The 20,789-nt window shown below is 40.4% G+C and overlaps 2 protein-coding genes across 2 annotated transcripts; both read left to right on the forward strand.

Annotated features, from left to right (window-relative positions):
• Positions 1–1,737: 1,737 nt before the first annotated feature.
• On the forward strand, positions 1,738–4,044 carry LOC119913173 (type-2 ice-structuring protein-like). The gene is made up of 7 exons (XM_038732529.1): positions 1,738–1,817; positions 1,940–2,036; positions 2,401–2,442; positions 2,529–2,623; positions 2,840–2,974; positions 3,077–3,185; positions 3,768–4,044. Exons 2-7 carry the CDS (start codon positions 1,976–1,978, stop codon positions 3,833–3,835), a joined length of 510 nt encoding a protein of 169 aa, XP_038588457.1. The 5' UTR covers positions 1,738–1,817; positions 1,940–1,975; the 3' UTR covers positions 3,836–4,044.
• An 11,497-nt stretch (positions 4,045–15,541) lies between these two features.
• LOC119913174 (type-2 ice-structuring protein-like) lies at positions 15,542–18,939 on the forward strand. Its single transcript, XM_038732530.1, has 6 exons — positions 15,542–15,620; positions 15,774–15,870; positions 16,115–16,209; positions 17,781–17,915; positions 18,040–18,148; positions 18,664–18,939. The coding sequence occupies exons 2-6, from the start codon at positions 15,810–15,812 to the stop codon at positions 18,729–18,731; spliced, it is 468 nt and encodes a 155-aa protein (XP_038588458.1). The 5' UTR covers positions 15,542–15,620; positions 15,774–15,809; the 3' UTR covers positions 18,732–18,939.
• The last annotated feature ends 1,850 nt before the right edge of the window (positions 18,940–20,789 follow it).

The raw sequence follows: 20,789 nt of genomic DNA on the forward strand, positions 1-20,789 counted from the left end.
TTGTTGTGCAGGATCACAGCTCCTATGTGTCCACATGAGGAAAGGTCAAGATAGGCTATCAGAGTAAAAATGGACTGTCTATTGCATTAGACTAGGCAACTTGATGAGTTTATTTTTTTTAAGTTGTCAACTTTTGTTGCCTGTGCCTTTTATTATGAAGATGTAGCCAACCAAACCGCTTGCTTTGCTGTAGCACAGGCTGCCAATACAATCTGATTATTCCTGAAGCATCTAAATGATCTTCACAATGCAAAGAATCATTGTGGCAGTAACACGAGAGCAGCTCGTTGTTGAAGCAGGTAAACCTGCATACAGAGGAAGCTGTGCGTCATGCGTAAAACCCAACAGAACTATGTTATCCACCATATTTCCTCTCTCTCTCTGCGCATCTCAAAAATAAATAACAGCTTGTAGCTGCTGAGTGAAGGATTTGTTTCACCTGCAACATTCTGTAATGGACTCAGCATCCGACATCACTATAAAACAAATAGTAACCAAAGAAAGGAAACAGGCAATAAAGCGTTAAACTGAAAAGATATTTGCCTGATTTTCTAAATGTTTGCATCTGCCCAACTCTGTGACTGTGACAAGCGCCCGACCAGCGCTTTACTACGTAACTGTGCGCACACAGTCTGATGACAGTTCATTTTGGTTAAAGAAGCAAAATACAGATTACAGACTGGTTAGGTTATGAAGGTATGAATGGAAAATGTAGCGAAATTAAAAGTAGTCCTACATTAGATGTACCCACCCCTGCTGCAGATATCATCACTGCTGCCTTCAGCTAGAAGTAGCCTAACAGCTGCACAAAAGAAAAGTCTGTAATATTGAGGTGTTACTGGTCCCAGGATTGGTACCACAGCAACAAAGAGAAAGTCTGTAAAATACAGATGAGATTCAGTAGCAATGAAAACACAGCGTGTTCAGTTCGTCATTCGGATGGCATCTCTTTAATTCACAAATTAATACTCCATAACATTTCTCTGAGTGCGAGTCTGTTTCAGCTTTAAACTGTAGCTCAAGCGACCAAGCCATTCAATTGTTCCTAACTTCTCACAGAATGCATTCATGTGTAGTTACATCACCTCTCTTGTGTACGTCTTATAATTCTCTACTTCAAACAACATTTTAGTACACATTACCACCTGTAGGCCTAATTAAGTGCATCAAGGCTACGATAAAAATATAGTGCAATGCTCAACTGTATTTAAAGCAAGCAACATACCACCTGCATTACTTCTGTGCTCTGTTACAACCCAGCTCGTTAGGGTAAGGCAGTAACAAGTATATGGGATTGAAATGAAGGTGGTAAAGGACAACTGAATTTAGGTTAAAGTCAAATGTTTAATTAAATGATTGTCTCAAGAAAACACAACAAAAGGGGGCTATATAGGTACTGACAAAAAAAAGGAAACAAAAGGAGGTATTGTCCAAAGACAGCTCTCTACTCAAAAAACACTGAAGGACAAAAGGAGGTCAGCACCTATATGCAGGTGACATGCTGTCATGCATCACTGTTTGACTGAAGCCAAATAATTTCACTGTCTCATTGTTTGAACATTGGTTAGCCCTTAAAATAAACACCAGAGTGGAAATGGTACCATTACATACAGTAAATCTGATAATCCTTTGCAGATGGTCAATGATTTTATAACCTACCACACAATCGGGTGGAGTAGGATGTGTTCTTTATTCAAAAGAAAGATTAAGAGATAAGTAACCACATATAAGAGCTGGTCCTTCTCTTGTACAGCACCTTACACAAAAAGACTGAAGCTACTCGCTGACCCTGAGAAGGGAAGAAAATCCTGCAGAAGGTTTGCTCCAACTTTCTACTCTTTTCTCGCTTTCATCTCTGTTCTCTAATGGACTGACAGCCTCTAGTACTAAAGGCTCTATTCAGAAGTATTACTAACGTGTCTGTTTCTCTTTATTGAAGATAATCATCATTTTAAAGATTTGCATCATTTCAACCATGAAGATGCTGGCTGTGCCTCTACTTGTCTGTGCCATGATGGCTCTGACCAGTGCTGCTGGTGAGTGTTAACATAGAGTAAGACCAGAGATGACAAGGTGACATTTAATTTCACATGCTGGGTCAAACAGCAGGCCGGCTAGAAGCTTAAGATTTACTGTTACCCCTCTCTTAATATGTTCTTCTATTTACTGACAGTGATGCTTTATTAATTCTTACAGTAACAAAGATATTATTTAGTAAATATAAGCAGTAAATATGTCTTCTCTTCTTCTTTATTGGAAAGAATAGGGAGCCAATTTTGTGTATGTGTGAGGCAGACAGATTGAAGACAGAGAGAGAGAGAGAGAGTTTTGTGCTATTACTGTGTATGTAGTGACTTCAGCACATTAACCGAGTCACTAAGTGTCGTGTCAAACCTACAGCTGTTCCAGAAGCAAATCCTGGTGAAAGGACACTTCAGAAAAGTGAGTTGGTTTTGGTCAGATAAAAAAAGTAAAATGAACCATGCAAAGTGCTCCCATGTTCACTTCTTTTCTAAATGTGTTTTCAGGGAGCAGTGCCAAGTCTTGTCCCAGTGGTTGGATTGCTGAGAATGGTCGCTGTTTCCTCTACTTTCCAACACCCATGACTTGGGCTGATGCTGAGGTAACCAGGATGATTGGATTCAGGGCAGAACACTGATGAGTGTAACTAAGTAAACTAAGTATTGTACTTCAATTTTTTCTGTTGCACTTTCTTTGGATATCTGACTACAGATTCAGATTTTTGCATAAAAAACAGAGAAAAAGCTCATGAAATATGATATTTGGTTGTAAATTAAACTGCTAACTCACACAATGTTCTCAATGGTCTTTTCTGTAGAAAAAATGTCAGTTCCATGGTGGAAACCTTGCATCAGTGCACAACTTTGATGAGCATTACATGATTCAGAGTATGATACTGAGGAAAACTCATAGTTATCCACTCACATGGCTTGGAGGCTCAGATGCACAGCAGGTATGTTACTGATTACACAAAATCTAAGAGACACTAAATAAAATAGTTTGTCTAAGACATACTGTCTATTGCATTATATTGTTTTGCATTCAAATCTCCTAGGAGGGAACCTGGTTCTGGAGTGATGGTACACCTTTTAGGTTCAACTACTGGTCTACAGGACAGCCTGATAATCATGCAAATGCACACTGTCTGTCGATGAACTATGGAGGTAAATGTAAAACTTGAGAAACGTTTTCATTTAATTAAGACATACCAGAATACAGACATCAATACAAGTGATGATAATAGGTTCTTAAGTTTTCTAGTTTGACTCACTGATCACTCATGAGACTAAACAAAGAACAAAGCAAACTATAAAGGAGGAGAAGTTGGTGCTGTATCTTTACAGTTTATCTTTAGGTTTGAGCAAAGCGTTTGTTGCAGTCAATCATAAAGTTCTCATTATTAAAACATCAAATTTGAATTTTCCTTCTGCAGCACCAATAAGGATGTCTTTATATTCATTTAATACAAGTGCAGCAGTTTGTTCAAATAACTGATGTTGCTCCAGTCACATTTAGAGCTTCATGAATGTACGGCAAGACAAGAGAGTGTAGCGCTTACGTATATATTGACAAACTTCCACAACAAAGTCACAGTTGGGTTTTTTTTTCTGTTGTTTTGGTTTAAATATCTCTCAGACATTTACAGACAATTACAGACATTTACTTGGCCTTATTAGATATTTTTTGATGGTTTGGTTGTCTGAGAAAGCAGACAATTTATCCCTAAATAACTCTGTCTTTTACAGATCAGAAGAAATTTGACGATCAGCCTTGCTCTTACAGAATGCCATTCGTCTGCGCCAAACCCCTGTAATATCTCTTTGGATAACAGAGGAACATACAGTACATGTCATGACCACAGGAGTTGGTTGGATATGTGATTGTTATCTGTGTGTCTTCATCAGCTGTTGGTTCTTCCATGTAGTAATCCATACTTCTTTCCTATAACACAAACTAAGGAATGAGAGTTAACTGTTTCTTCTTGTCATACACATAATAAAAGCTCAAGCATTGAAAAAAGCCGATTGGTGAGTCTGATAAATCCCATGTTGCACATTAATACACACAAAACCTCAAGAGGTGTAAGAGTCTCCATCACAAAGGGTGAAGTTCAAAACAGTTTTGTCAAAAGGAAAAAGAGATAAAGTTTCAACTTTATTGTTCTTAAGAAGCTTCACAGTTTTTATTGAAAGTATATTTAAAATAATAAATCATTTCACACATTACACAAAAGCACATGCAGTATCTACAATATGTTCCGCTCTTATCTAAAACACATCTGTGTTCTTTTAAAGTCCCAATGCAATTAAATGTCCTGTTTCAGCATACATATACATAGAACTGCACTAATAAGGTCCTACTTTCATGAAGGTTATAATGTTCAGTTTAGACCTAAGCCCGCATCATTTAGAGGTGTTGATTCACCTGTTTGATTTTGTAGGATGTAGTTTGCGGTGCTGCTGAATTGTGACCCGTCATACTGACTTGGGTTTGTATTACGTTTATAGGCTCATCATTTCACTTTTTTTTTCATTTAACTCATTTCCTCATTTGAGGAAAATTTCAGGACAGAACCCCTTCAATTCCTAACAAGGCATTTATTGTGAAACATCGGGAGGAAAAAAAAGAAGAAAATTCAGTAGTTTGCACGATTTACATACACTTTCCTACTTCATGTTTCTACAAGCACATTTTAACTGGAACACACACACACACACACACAGTGTTTTCTGAAATAGGACACCATCCGTGAGTTAATGAACCACTTTTTTTTCTTGCTTTCAAATTTTTCATGTTTTCCAATTTATTAAGGTAGTCAGAGCCAGCATAACTGCAACAGCAGCCACTTTGTCATGATGTTTAGAGAGTAATTCGTTAAGGACTGGATGCACAACGTCACAGAAGGAGCACTTTTACTTTTGATACTTGATCCTACATTCACTATGGAATGCCTTTATACCTTTACTGGAGTAGACTTCTGAGGACGTTTATGGTGGATATGGTATTTCTACTTTTCTTAAGTAAAGGAACATTTTACCATATTTAACGATAATCAGTGGTTAAATGAGCAGCATAGCTTTGGCAGTGTCATTGCTCAAATCCTGGTAAAGGTTCTCCTTGCTATACTTAGTAACAACACCCTGATATGTACCTTAATCTTAATGTTTTGAGCTACAGGATGAAGATACTATAGTGCTTTGTAAGACACCTTTGTTTAAACCCCTCTACTGGCCACTCCTTTCATATAAGCAGTAAGAAACACTTGACACATGAGTTCTAATATGTTTTAAGGTTTAAAAATTACTCTCCCTACATTATGAGTCTGTGCTTCAAGCAGTGACAATGATTTCTCCTCTTTGTGAGCATTTTTAAAAATGTGAATAGAAAAGAACCCAGGTGTTGTATACATGTGTGAGAGTACACAAGAAAGTATAAACAAACAAAAAATGAGAGTCAGCAAAAAGATAAGAAGAAGACCACTTAGTGAAAATCCCTGGAAGACATCCAGTTGTGAGCGATGTATCACAAAGAATGATTAGTTTTAAGTAATAAGTGATTGATTTACCTTAAATATGTAATCAGAAACTGTTTTGATCTTTGTAATCTGTCCTTTTGATTTGTCTTAAATAGTGTTAATTTATGCATGCTTGTATAATTATATACTGTGTGTGTGTGTGTGTGTGTGTGTGTGTGTGTGTGTGTGTGTGTGTGTGTGTGTGTGTATGGGTGTAAGAACATGTGGGTTCTGTCAGGCAGAGGGTGAGGAGAACAAACAGCAGAGTGAGGGAGCACAGTGAGGCAGTGCACAGTAAGGATGCTCTGTCTCTAGCACACAGCATAGAAGTCACCAGTTCACACACAAAGCCAGGTGTTGTTGAGATGTCATGATCAGCAATAAGCATGCTAAGGCCACAGAGAGGTAGAGCAGTGTACAGTCAGGCAGACATTTCTGTGGACCAGCAACATGGTAAATCTACAGCCACTTGGCTTTCTGTGAATTTCCCCAGATCCTGGTGCAGCAGGAAAGAGAGCCAAGAAATGATGTAATTCTTAGAGACAGAGCTATTAAAGGAGGTCCAAAAGAAGTTGAAAAGTTGTTACTGTAGTGAACAACGGTGTGGATTTGTGCATTTTATATTGAATAAATTTGGAGCTACTCTAAATTCCTTTCTCCTCCCCAGAGAAGAAGGGGGAGGGGTCAAAGTTGCTTTCTCTAAGTGTTAGCCCGACCATAAAACTGGCACCTTTTTGATTCCGAAGCTGATAACGCGGGGCCTGACTGTTAAACTGAGAAAGGGACATGAACCAGCCATTGGCATCTCCCTGAACAGCCTATCAAAACCGCCCCCCCCCCCCCCACACACACACACGTTTCCGTGGCAACTGACCTTATTCTTTGTTTTATTACCACATCAAAAAGGAAAACCCCTGTCTCACCCAAGTGTGACATGGTCCAGAGTTACACTGAACTTTCAATGACCAAGGACTGCAGTCTCCAAAGACTCAAAGCATTTAATTAAGTTAATTAAATCTTTAGTTACCTGATTACGTTTGCATCTATTTGACTAGTTATGCTATCTGTTGTTGATATTAGTGCTGAAAAGAAAGTTACCTTTGCAGTGTTTTTATTTTCAGCAAGACACTCCTTCATCTGATGTAATCAATGCTTGTTCATAATACTTTCCTACAAAATTCCTTTAGAAATGATGACAAAGGAATGTTTTACTATACTCTTAACCGCCAGCTTGAATTTAAGGATGAATCAACAATATTCCCAGTTCCTAAGGAGAGATGATCTTGGAGTAATCCAAGCTTTCCTCATGTAACCTGAGCTCCCCCAAGTGGACGAAATAAGTATTACATGCCCTTGTTGGAAATGCTGTTAAATGTCCTGATAAATATCCTGACCAATAATGTGACAATTGTTTCCTGTTACCAAATGCCTAGAACAGTACAACCGTTTGACCGTTGAGGTTCTATTGTGGAAAATATTTGATTATAATATGTGCAAATAGATTTCTTTTTAAACATTAAGTTTAGAGAGGCAGTCCCTCGGGAAACCTGAGACGCCCCCTTGGGAACCACGCCCCAGGCAACAAAAGAGCTCTTCCGCTCTGCTCGGCCCTCTGGACGCTTCGGCACGTGTTCGGCGTGCCTCGCCAGGCAACGCTCTCAGACTCGGCCAGCGAGACCAGCCTTGTGTTTCGACTGAAGCTACACACCTGAAGTGCCGCGACATCAATCTGCCTTCAGTTTGTTTTATTTTCTTTATTTTTTTGTTTGTTAAAGTTATCAGTCCGTTAAGTCACACTGGACTAATTCAGGAACGACCAAGTTCCATTTTAAGCCTTTTTCGTCGAGCCAACTTCACCGAGGTCAGACCAAGCCACGTGGTCTCGCCAGCTACAACGAAGGAAACCTGAAAACAGCCGAAGTGCCAGACGGAGGAGGCGTTTTCAATCAGACACGGAGAACCCCGGAGAATCCCTAGCAAAAAGCCAGGATCGGGCAGCTAGCGTGGGACCCGTGCAACAGGCCAAAAGCAGGCTGTCGACAAGCAGTAGGACTTAACACACGTTCTGTGATCAGATGTCCATTTAACTCCTAAAATCATAACATTAGTTTACTTTCATTAGCTCTTCTATGCCGTATGAGTCAAATGCTTCCCACAATCGAACCTCCAGGCTCATTGTTCAGCAAATGTTTATGTTCCCTGTATCCAACCATCTTCTTATCACATTAGTTAGAGAATAAATTCACTTTAATATAATCAAGAGCTGTGTGTGTAGATATGAGACTGACGGACTGATTTAAGATAATTGAGCGATTACGAACTGATCACTAGTAATAATTGTATAATTATTAAAACTACCTAGAGGTCCGGAGGCTCTATATAACAACATCTTATAACAACTCCGGTGGTGCCCCGAAACGAGGAATCTGGTTTGATTTTATGAATAATAAAATTCATAGCAGGGTATCAATTCTCATAAATTTATTAAATTGCATAACTAAATTTTTAGGTTTGCTACATTACACAGCTTCATGTCAACTCGGGTCTCTGTTCTGGTAACAGAATGGGACTCTATTTTGCATCGATCTTTGACCGTCTCCAGGGAAATTTTGTACTCTAATTGGTGTCTATATTTGTTGAAAATAAACATGTTGGTAAAAGTTCAAGCTTTTTCATCTGGCCTAGGTCTTGAATTTTTTACCTGGCAATCCATCTCAAATAGTGATTCTTTCCTCATCTCATCTTTTTAAAGGGGGTTTTAGGAGCAACAGCTAAGATTGAAGAGATCTCAAAAAAATAGATCTTAATGCTTTTTCAAGGGTTAAAGAAACAACAATTCTGAGCAACAGATTTTTTGAATGTGGACAGTGATGGAGGTGCAGAGAATGTGGTATAAAAATAATGCCTTTAGCAACTTATTCTGGAGAGTGAACTGGTCTTTCTTGTTTTATGCATAATTAAAAGTCTCAAGCATTGAAACAAGCTGGTTTCTGAGTCTGTGTTAAATAGATAGTCCATTTTCCCACATCTCAAACAACTCTCATTGTTAATAACATTATACACATGTACTTTTTTGAGTAATTAGTGGAAATCAGATCCCATTTTGTTTTGCTTAACAGTGCCACCATCTAGACAAACAATTTCACAACAAGTTGCAGGAGTGTTGAAAAGTATTTTACTGTTCAGATGAGAAATAAAAATAATGGACCTTAGGGACCACTTCTTGACACAGCCACCTGCACTACAGCCATGTCACCAAAAGATAGGACTGTCTGCAGCCTTACTATAAAAGCCTATAAGAATCATCTGTACACCAGGAGTGGCTGTGGTTTATTTTGAAATGCAAGCAAATCCCCACCTGGTTTCCACTGAAGGCAGCTTAACAATTAAAGCTTTAAAGTTGAAAAGCTGTTACGTTTTTTTTGTTTGTTTTTTTTTACATTTGGATGCAGTGAAACAAAATATAAACAACAATTTACATAATACATTGTAACCTTTCTATGGCAAGCGTGTTATCTAATCTCAAACAAGTTTTAACCATGTCAATATGATATGAGTGTTTCCTAAATTAGCGCCCCTTCCGGTGGTGTTTGTCCAAAACGCAATTTCAAACTCCATTTCACAACCACCGTTAATGTAATAACACACACCTCCAACTTCTGTTTTGCCTGAGAGTTCTGTGTCGCGGTCCGCGTTGTAGAGTTGGAAGCCAGCCAGCTGCAGGGAGTCCAGTATCAATTCACACAGCCACGTCTCTGTGAAGCACTAAACAGAAGATGAATAAAAGTAATTTTTTTCCCACCAGTAGCATAAAGTCATCCAGTTTGTTGCACAGTGAGTGCATGTTGGAAGGAAATATTCCTGGTAGCGCTGTGCGGAGTCCGTGCCGACCTAGTCCACACTGGACTTCTCCTCTGGCAGAGGGCCAACAGAGCGGAAGAGCAAGGAGCGAAGAGAAGAGAAGCGAGGTCGCGTGTCGCTCTTTTGTTGCCTGGGGCGTGGTTCCCAAGGGGGCGTCTCAGGTTTCCAAAGGGACTGCCTCTCTAAACTTAATGTTTAAAAAGTGTGGTGTCTGATCACAAGTGTCATCCATATGGTTTTCCACCTCTGATGAAGAGCAGTGCGCTCGTCTGGGTCTGTCAGACGGTCTAAAGCAGATAATCACTACCATATCAGCAGAGCAATAAAGCAGAGTTATGCATTGCAGAGGGGCAGATTTTGTTAAAATATTATGACTTAATTCTCATCAGATAACAATTTTATTCTCGTAATATTACAACTTTTGTCTCAAAATATTATTCTGCAAATGTCAGAGAACACAGACATGTGGGAGAGATTGTTAATAAAAAATTTTGAACATGTGCAGAAAACCTGCTGAAACACAGGAGCTATTTAAGTGCAGGAGTCTATAACTGAATTCAAATTAGTTAAGATTTTAGGCTACTTCAGGCATGCCTGCATGGATGTAGACTCAGCAGGGATTAAATTAAATGATTTGATGGTTGATGGTAAATGGATGTATGAAAACAGGTGAAAACGTGAAAGATTTCTGCACTGGGCTAAGCCCCCAATGTTCCAAGTGCCTGGAAACGTCCCTGAACTGAGATCTGGGTATTATTATTTTGGAAATTTTCAAGAAATTGAGCGTGCATCACTGTGTGTTTATGAGGTGTGGGATTTGGTGCCCAATTGTGTGCACCTACTACTAACTCTAATCCATAAATAAGCCATCAGTTCAAACTTGCGCCTTGGTCTGTTATTATTGAGGTCTAGTTATAAACTTCTGTATCTGTAATATTTAGCCTTCATGCCCAAGAATATTACCAGCTCCTTCAGATCAAGGCTGATTACTCTGATTACAGACTGTGAACTGTGAACACCTTCTGCCGCACGGCGCAGGTAGAGCTGCTGTTCATGTTAGCCCTGCTCAATCTACAGGCTCTTTCACATAAGAAGCGATTTAAGCTGCGCTGTCTGCTGAACCAAGCTGCAACTATGTTGACCACAACGTGTGCGCAAGCTCTCCAAGCGGTACGCTATGGGTTACTCGACGCAGCAAAAACTGTCCTAGCGCAGAGCGAGCCATTGAAATAATGAGTTTCATAGCTCAGCAGGCCCACACAGCTGGAACAAATCCTTTGTATGCGCTTTCGACAGTAGCAGAGCAGACTCCCTGTCTCTAGCCTTGTTAGAGCAAGGAGAATACAGGTTTTCTACTATGCTGTGCCATTGGGCATGTGTGGTGCGCCATTACGCATTGCGCAATGTTGGGCTGGGACTGCTTTGTTAGTGTTCAGGGCAGCTATGTCAGCTTGGTTTGACGCAAAAGGTACTCTTCAGCATCTGTGAGACCCTTGGGCGTCTCATACAGAACAGAAGCGCTAGCTAGCTGGTTTGTGTTAAAGGTGTTGACAGCCCCCTGAAGCCCCTTGTGCCTAAACCTAAGTCAGTGACTGTGACCTAGCAAACTGCTGCGTTTCATACAAACGCTGAATGGTACCTTTTTAACTACACTTTGTCACGTTGAACACATTAAAGCGTTAATGTAATGACGCACTGAGATGACAATGTGTTGGACAGTCACTATATAACGAGCAACACTGGCATACATTTGAAGCATGTTTGTGGCCACCTGATGATTGTAGGTCTATCTGAGAGCCTATACTCCACTATCTTCTGTAACTCAGTGCAATCATTTTATCAAGATGAGCTGAATGGATTTTACTGTAGGTTTAAAAAGCCCACAGTCACACCTCTCCCCCACTCCAACACCATCCTTCCTGAAAATCTGTGCAGACCAGCTGGCCCCCATCTTCACTACAACAAATCACTGGAGCTGTGTGAAGTTCCCTCCTGCTTCAAACACTCCACAGTCATCCCGTTCCCAAAAAAACCCTCCATCTCTGGACTAAATGACTACAGGCCCGTCGCCCTGACATCTGTAGTCATGAAGTCCTTTGAAAGACTGGTGTTGGCCCAGCTGAAGGACATTACAGGCCCCCTGCTGGACCCCCTGCAGTTTGTCTACAGGGCTAACAGGTCAGTGGATGATGAAGTCAACTTGGCTCTGCATCACATCCTGCAACACCTTGACTCTCCAGGGACATATGCAAGGATCCTGTTCGTGGACTTCGGCGTTCAACACCATCATCCCGGACATCCTCAACACCAAATTCACCCAGCTCACTGTGCCAGCCTCCACCTGTCAGTGGGTCACAGACTTCCTGACTGACAGGAGTCAGCAGGTGAGACTGGGAAACATCACATCCAGCACCCGGACTATCAGCACTGGCGTTCCCCAGGGGTGCGTGCTCTCTCCACTGCTCTTCTCCCTCTACACCAACGACTGCACCTCAGGAGACCCATCTGTCAAACTCCTGAAGTTCGCCGACAACAGTCATCGGCCTCATCCGGGACGGTGATGAGTCGGCCTACAGACGGGAGGTTGATCAGCTGGCTCTCTGGTGTGGTCAGAACAACCTGGAGCTTAACACGCTCAAAACTGTGGAGATGACCGTGGACTTCAGGAGAAGCCCCCCACTCTGCCCCACATCACCATACTCAACAGCCCTGTGTCTGCTGTGGAATCCTTCAGGTTTCTGGGATCCACTATATCCCAGGACCTGAAGTGGGAGCCCAACACTGACACCATCATCAAGAAGGCCCAGCAGAGGACGTACGTCCTGTGTCAGCTCAGGAAGCTCAACCTGCCTAAGGACCTGCTGATCCAGTTCTACACAGCCATCATTCAGTCTGTTCTCTGCACCTCCATCACTGTCTGGTTTGGATCTGCCACCAAAAAGGACAGGAGCAGACTACAACGGACAGTCAGGACTGCAGAAAATATCATCGGTGCCAACCTGCCCTCCATTCAGGACTTATACATTTCCAGAGTCAGGAAACGGGCAGGAAACATCACTGCAGATCCATCTCACCCCGACACAACCTGTTCCAGCTCCTCCCCTCTGGTAGGCGCTACAGAGCACTGTACGCCAAAATCAACAGACACAGAAGCAGTTTCTTCCCACAAGCCATCACTCTGATGAACAGCTGATTTCTGACTCACAGTGTCAGGAACAATTCCTGTGCAATAACCCAGTAACTCTGTCTCTAATCAGCCACCTGTTTACTGGTTTCCACTATTTATTTATTCACCATTCTCTATTTCAGTGCTGTTCATACTATGTCATATTGTATATAATGTATACCAATACACCTACTCAGGCCATAAGGTCATAGCTTATTTATTTTTTCCAGCATCCTTTGCACTATGCTCCATCGCACTGTGTACATGTGTACATGTATGTGTACCTGTATAGACAGACAAGTTTGTGGGTGGTGGAGGTGGAGGAGGATTTAGTAGCGCTTGGAAAATAATTTCCTTGAGTCAGTGGCACTGCTAATTCTGTTATTATAGAACACAGTTTGGCAGCACTGACGCTTTTTGAGAAGGAGGATAGGGGAAATTGATAGCCTTTAAGGTTGGCGGGGTATTTGGTTTTTTCGGCATTTTCTTTCAGCCGCTCTGAAATCAGTACGGAGCCCATGGATGGTATCCGTTAGCCACGGGTGGGACGGATGGGACAACATGTACATAATGATAAAATAATAAATTGGTTTTTATTATAGTTTTATTATAGTATTTTTGTATGAGTAAGCACATTGTGAGCAATGTACAATCCAGAGTCAAATTCCTCGTATGTGCACACATACATTTCAAATAAAGCTGATGCTGATTCTGATTCTGTGGATTACTTTAATGTGTCTTTCTGAACAACTTTTTCCTGGGTTTTACTTTATTGTAAGACAATCTGGTTCCACTACAGTACTTGAATGATTTAAAAAATTGGTTTCATTCATATCAATGAAATTCACTTTCTTACTGTCTTTAAAACCAGCTGCTAAAGCTAGGGCTCACTGTGCTTTAGCTGTGTACAGTTATAGTTTTCCTCAGAATTACACACTGTGACTAATACTTGGCAAGCAATGACTCTCACCGCCTTTGGTTTTTAAAGTAAGATAAATATTTGGTCAAGAAATAATTTCAGCATTATTTTTTGGCAATAAATTGTGTTTTTCTGGCATTTTCTTGTGATTTTGAAAGATTTAATAATCCTCCATGATTTTTGTGACAACCTGGCCCCATTATGATTACCTTAGTTCTGGTATTACCCCTCTATTAGAATAGAATAGAACTTTATTGTCATTGTTTGGTAACAACGAAATGCTGTTCAGCATTCCTGGGTCGACAGACATAAACACAGCAATATAATACCGAAAAAGTACAAAAAACACACTATAAAAATAAAATAGCTGCCAAAGCCTGAAGAGCGCTGTGACGCTGTGTCTGAACACACCGGCATCTTGTATACCCCCTTTTTTCATCAAAATATTTCTTCCAGTTACTACTAATTCTTTTGTTACCACAAAAGAAATCCTGGTTGAAAGCTGTTTTTACCCAACCAGTAAAGGTGACCCTGCCTCTACACTGTGGTGTACATGTGGCTTTTGTATTTGATTGTTTTGAAACTGTTCCCCAGTTCAGTAGAAGTTCCAGACAAGGAAGGTGAAGTTTAATTTACAGCCATGGCAATAAATTTTTGTATATTTACTCGTGATAATATAGATGAGAATAGACGGTCTTTTTCAGCAACGCCCTGCTTAATGATTATGGAGTGACCTGCACTTGGCAGCAGCTCCACTTGCGCCTTAGAGCTAAAAGATCACTCAAATTACAAAAAATACCCCCACCAATCATCTGACTTACCTCTAGTTTTAGTTACCAGGTTTTACCAGGTGTCTGTGTGTCTGAGTGTCCATTATATAGGAACAGGGGTGTTGGACTAGGGGGGCAAGGGGGACTGAGTATACCGGACCCTCATGTGTGGAGTACTGGAGACCGGTCTTGGTCTTGGGACCGGTCTTAAAACCACTATTTGATTGTCTTGGTTTTATCTTACTCCAGACCAGTCAAGATCAAAACACTGGGAATATCAATAAATTGCTTTTGCATTGTCTGATTTATTTGTTAAGATCCTAATTTTGATTGGATGTAAAATGTATTGCTTCAAAGGCAACCAGTAACCCTAATTAAAAATGTGTTGTTACCGTTAACATCTGTCACCCCCCATACTCCCCATGCGATGGCAAGCATGGAAAAGGAGTGTTGAATAAATATGCTTATGTTTATGTCAGCTCTTAGCATTTGTATGTGGTGGTTTTTATGGGAATGTGGATCTTTAAGATCAATTTGAGAAGTACCTACGATCTCGTTCCACATTTTATTGTGTGTCATGTAATGTGGGAAACTGGTTTTGGTGTCGACTTGGTCTCAGCCCCTAAAGGTCTTGATTTTGTCTCAGTCTCGATAAACTCTGGTCTGTGTCTTGAATTGGTCTCCGTCTGAGCGGTCTTAACTACAACACTAGTGTGGAGGGCCCACTGAAGTACTAGAACAAATAGCTGTGCATATAGGGAGGGGCCCATAGAGAATGCTTATGTACAGGGCCCGGATTTTTGTGTGACGCCCCTGTATAGGAAGCAGTGAACGTGTTAACAAGGCAGTAATTTCAGACACAGTCTCTGATGTCGGGCACTTACTAGTCATCATCATCATTTTTTGTTGAGAAAGAACACAGAAGGTCATGCAGTGCCTTCTAGGGATGCATTTCCAGGGGACAAAATATGATGCAGTGCCATATGGGCTGCCCTACATGGTAGAATATTAGTTGGCCACACACCATTGTGGCCTTCATCATTTAATACGATCATTTAATGTCTATGTTTCAGATTCTCCATCTATCTATTGTCTGAACAGTTTATCCTGTTCTGGTTTGCAGGTGACTGAAGTGGGAATTGTGCCATTACATACAGTAAATCTGACAACCTGTTACAGATGGTCAGTGATTTTATAACCCACCACACACCCGGGTGGAGTAGGATGTGTTCTCTAAAAAAAAAAAGATAGATAAGTAAATATAATAGATAAGCATATAAGAGCTGGTATTTCTCTTGTTCAGCACCTCCACACACAACAATTGAAGCTACTTGCTGACCCTGAGAAGGGAAGATAATCCTGCAGAAGGTTTGCTCCAACTATCTTCTCTTTTCTCGCTATCATTTTTTTATTTTGCTCTGTTCTATCTCATCATTGCTATTCTCAAATGGACAGACAGCCCCTAGTACTATAGGCTCTATTCAGAAGTATTACTAACGTGTCTGTTTCTCTTTATTGAAGATAATCATCATTTTAAAGATCTGCATCATCTCAAACATGAAGATGCTGGCTGTGCCTCTACTTGTCTGTGCCATGATGGCTCTGACCAGTGCTGCTGGTGAGTGTTAACATAGAGTAAGACCAGAAGCATAACATTTACTGTTACCCCTCTCCTAATGTGATCTGCTATTTACTGTCAGCAATGTTTTATTAATCCTTACAGTAACAAAGACACTATTTAGTAAATACAATCAGTAAATAATATCTTGTCTTCTTCATAATTGGAAAGAATAGGCAGCAAAAAGTAAAATGAACCATGCAAAGTGCTCCCATGTTCACTTCTTTTCTAAATGTGTTTTCAGGGAACAGTGCCAAGTCTTGTTCCAGTGGTTGGATTGCTGACAATGGTCGCTGTTTTATCTACTTTCCAACACTCATGACTTGGGCTGATGCTGAGGTAACCAGGATTATTGGAATTAGTGCAGAACACTTATGGAGTGTAACTAAGTACACTTACTAAGTATTGTACTTTCTGTTGCGCTTTATTTGAACGTCTGCCTACAGATATTTTATAGTTATTTGGGCTGACCTCGAATAGTCGAAGATTCGATGCTTCGATGGGTGGAGCCTGATTCGACTGTCAGTCTCACAGTCGACACTTCACAGTGAAACGAGGATCATGCCATTTTGGCGATATGGGGGTGCTCAACGTCTGATTTTACATAGAACTACCAGTTTTCTCCCAATAAGTTAATATACTGCCTATTACAATATACATTTCAACGTGTAATGCTGTAAATAAACCTGTAAAAAGAATAAAACTTTCAATAAATGTTTTTAAAGTGCGTGAAAAAATCCAAAATTGTAACCCTAACCCTGGGTCGTCAGTGCGAATGTGTAGGCGTAGCGTATATGTGTGAAGGGGCAGTCGAGGAACACTTGCGGAAGAGACAGAGCCCCAGCTTCACTGGTGTTGTGCTGAGCTGTCCGCACCTCGCGGGACTTTATCACCGTTGATGAACCACATAAAGAATATTTAATTGTTTTTAAAAAGCCGGCTACTTGAAATAGACCCGCGAGGAACCGCAACGTGCATGCAGTTGTCGGCAGCATGGCATGCACGCAAAACCGGTGAATGGCGGAGAGAGAGAAAATGCTCAACAATAAGCCTCAGTTTATCTTCGGCTCGCAATCATCGCGCACACAAACACACATGATTCGACTATCAGTAGACTACAGGCAGGACATGGCGATTCTGATATGACTATGTAAATACTTAGTCGGGGACAGCCCTAGTACTTATTATATTATTTAGTATTTAAGTAGGTTCAATTCTACAATTCACCTGTTTCACAAATAAAACCGTGTTCTATGTTTGGTTCAACACGTTCTCATCTCAGTGCGTCATTACCAACGCTTTCAGTTAGCTAGACAAAGTGTATGAAACGCTGCAGTTTGTAACGGCGCAGCAACACAAAGGAGGTTAAATGCATACACTCACTGACTTAATTTTAGGCACAAACCCCTGTGATGGTAAGGGGCTTTGGGGGGCGGTCAATGCCTTAAACACAAAATTAGCTGGCAACCGGAAGCGCTGCTAGCGTTTCTGGTTGCCCCAGAGCGTCTCATACACACACGCACCCAGGTTGTGTCCTACAGACGCCGAAGGGTTCCCTTTGTGTCAAATAACTGTGCTTTGCCACCCTTTCTGCCACCCGTTGGTATTTGACTCCCTGAGCTGGGAACAATCTGTTTGGTTAGTCTTAGGCACAAAAACATCTTGGTTCATGTTCATGAACTGATAATCTATTAAACATCTACAGACAAAGCGAAACAGTTGAAATGTTACAAATACTCTATAAACTATCTGTAGACAGATTCTCCAAATAAAGTCTCACCACTTTAGTTATTACTTTACAAATTCAGATTTCTGCATACAAAACATATAAAGAGCTCATGAAATAGGATATTTTGTTATAAATTAAACTACTAGCTCACACAACACCGCTTTCTCTGTCTTTTCTATAGAAAAAATGTCAGTTCCATGGTGGAAACCTTGCATCAGTGCACAACTTTGATGAGCATTACGTGATTCAGAGTATGATACTGAGGAAAACTCATAGTTATCCACTCACATGGCTTGGAGGCACAGATGCACAGCAGGTACGTTACTGATTACACAAAATCTAAGAGATATTAAATAATTGGTATTGTCTAAACCATTATTCTATTATTATATATTCTTTTAGTCTATTGCATTATATTGTATTGTATTTTAACCTTGTAGAGAGGGACCTGGTTCTGGAGTGATGGTACACCTTTTAGGTTCAACTACTGGTCTACAGGACAGCCTGATAATCTAGAAAATGCACACTGTCTGTTGATGAACTTTGGAGGTAAATGTATAGCTTGAGAAACGTTTTCATTTAATTAAGATATACCAGAATACTGACATCAATACAAGTGATGATAATAGGTTCTTAAGTTTTCTAGTTTGACTGATGAGACTAAACAAAGTACAAAGCAAACTATAAAGGAGGAGAAGTTGGTGCTGTATCTTTACAGTTTATCTTTAGGTTTGAGCAAAGCGTTTGTTGCAGTCAATCATAAAGTTCTCATTATTAAAACATCAAATTTGAATTTTCCTGCTGCAGCACCAATAAGGATGTCTTTATATTCATTTAATACAAGTGCAGCAGTTTGTTCAAATAACTGATGTTGCTCCAGTCACATTTAGAGCTTTATGAATGTACGGCAAGACAAGAGAGTGTAGCGCTTACGTATATATATACAACAAACTTCCACAACAAAGTCACAGTTGTTTTTTTTTTTTCTGTTGTTTTGGTTTAAATGTCTCTCTGTTTTTGTACAAAATTTCAGGTATATTCAAGTATAACTCCGTCTTTTACAGATCAGAAGAAATTTGACGATCAGCCTTGCTATTACAGAAAACCATTCGTCTGTGCCAAACCCCTGTGATATCTCTTTGGATAACAGAGGAACATACAGTACATGTCACGACCACAGGAGTTGGTTGGATATGTTATTGTTATCTGTGTGTCTTCATCATCTGTTGGTTCTTCCATGTAGTAATCCATACTTCTTTCCTATAACACAAACTAAGGAATGAGAGTTAACTGTTTCTTCTTGTCATACACATAATTAAAAAGCTCAAGCATTGAAAAAAGCCGACTGGTGAGTCTGATAAATCCCATGTTGCACATTAATACACACATGCAGTATCTAAAATATGTTCAGCTCTTATCTTGTGTGGATCTTGTGGATCTTGTGTGGATTATCTTGTGGATCAGTGGTGAACCCAACCCCTCTTTGTGCCTCAGCTGGAAGTAATGATGACTGTGAATTGTTTTTATCTTATTTTAGCAATAAGGTGGTGTCAATCAGAGCCTCTATTACCCCCACCCCCGCGGCCTCTTACTCAGAGGTTCCTCATCAGCAACAAGAGAGTTTTAACAAGTTTTATCCCATCGACTTGTCTGAGCTTTTAAAAACAGTATCACAAATGAGAGTGTCCTCCAGCCCACTTGATGTAATACCTACAAAATTTTTACTGAAAGTAATAGATTCTGTTGGGCCCCATTTAATCTCTGTTTTCAACAGCTCCCTATCTACTGGTTGTGTCCCTGATTATTTTAAAATGGCTTGCGTGAACCCACTTTTAAAGAAACCTGGTTTAGATCCCTCCCTCCCACATAATTTTAGACCAATTTCAAAACTGCCTTTTATGGCAAAGATTTTAGAAAGAATTGTGTCCAAACAGCTGCTCACTGTACTAGAAAATAACAAATTATTTGAAAAGTTTCAGTCTGGTTTTAGGAAGTACCACAGCACTGAGACTGCCCTGCTTAAAGTCACCAATGACCTTTTAATGTCTGCTGATGAAGGTATGTGCTCAGTCCTTGTACTCCTGGACCTTAGTGCTGCTTTTGACACCATTGATCACAACATCATGTTAGACAGACTGAGGCACTGGGTGGGGCTCTCTGGTACTGCCCTAGAACGGTTTTCATCCTACCTGTCAAATAGGAAGTTTTGTGTGTCTGTAAACAACTATGTCTCTTCATTTTGTCCAGTTAAATATGGTGTGCCTCAGGGGTCGGTCTTAGGACCCATTTTGTTTTCCTTGTATCTGCTTCCCCTTGGACATATTATCCATAAACATGGCATTTCTTTTCATATTTATGCTGATGACACACAAATCTACTTGCCCGTCAGATCCACAGACCCTGGAATGCTGAGTTCACTTAACAACTGCCTTTGTGAAGTTAAAAAATGGATGTCAAATAATTTCCTCCAGGTGAACTCAGACAAAACAGAAATCTTGATCATCGGGTCTCAGCAGATGGTTCCCTAGTAAATCACATTAAGCCTGTGGCAAAGAACCTTGGTGTTTGGTTTGATAGTAATTTAAATTTCGAGCAGCACACCACAAAGCTTGTTCAATCATGTTTTTATCAACTTAGAAATATAGCAAAAATTCGATCTATGTTAACTTTTAAGGACACCGAGACCATTTTACACGCCTTCATCTCATGACGTCTGGATTATTGCAACAGCCTTTTCACTTGTTTAACCCAAAAATCTACTGATCGACTCCAGACTGTCCAGAACTCAGCTGCCAGGCTTTTAACCAGAACAAAGAAATATGACCACATTACTCCTATTTTAGCTTCATTACACTGGCTCCCAGTATGTTTTAGAATTGACTTTAAAATTCTATTGATCACTTTTAAAGCTCTTCATGGCCTCTCGCCTTATTATATTTCTGACCTTTTAGTCCCATTCACACCAGCACGTACCTTGAGGTCCTCGGGCAGAGGTCTGTTGTCTGTTCCAGAGTCTCGACTGAAAACTAAAGGGGACAGAGCGTTTGCTGTCAGGGCCCCGAGGCTCTGGAACAGCCTGCCCGAGGAAATCAGGTCGGCTGAGTCAGTCTTTTAAGTCCCTTCTTAAAACATACTTTTATAGGAGAGCTTTTCCCTATCTTATTTGACTTGTATTTTACTAATTTTATAT

This window comes from Micropterus salmoides, unplaced genomic scaffold (genome assembly GCF_014851395.1).
Source record: "Micropterus salmoides isolate LMB-PRFRI ecotype aquatic unplaced genomic scaffold, ASM1485139v1 Ms_hic_scaffold_2, whole genome shotgun sequence".
NCBI classification, from domain to species: Eukaryota; Metazoa; Chordata; class Actinopteri; order Centrarchiformes; family Centrarchidae; genus Micropterus; species Micropterus salmoides.

Bases quoted from the DNA above. Each gene is read 5' to 3' on its own strand.
- LOC119913173 (XM_038732529.1), top strand. From the start codon at position 1,976: ATGAAGATGCTGGCTGTGCCTCTACTTGTCTGTGCCATGATGGCTCTG. The intron at 2,037-2,400 runs GTGAGTGTTAAC...TCAAACCTACAG, and splicing joins GGCTCTGACCAGTGCTGCTG to CTGTTCCAGAAGCAAATCCT. The intron at 2,975-3,076 runs GTATGTTACTGA...CAAATCTCCTAG, and splicing joins GAGGCTCAGATGCACAGCAG to GAGGGAACCTGGTTCTGGAG.
- LOC119913174 (XM_038732530.1), top strand. From the start codon at position 15,810: ATGAAGATGCTGGCTGTGCCTCTACTTGTCTGTGCCATGATGGCTCTG. The intron at 15,871-16,114 runs GTGAGTGTTAAC...ATGTGTTTTCAG, and splicing joins GGCTCTGACCAGTGCTGCTG to GGAACAGTGCCAAGTCTTGT. The intron at 17,916-18,039 runs GTACGTTACTGA...TTAACCTTGTAG, and splicing joins GAGGCACAGATGCACAGCAG to AGAGGGACCTGGTTCTGGAG.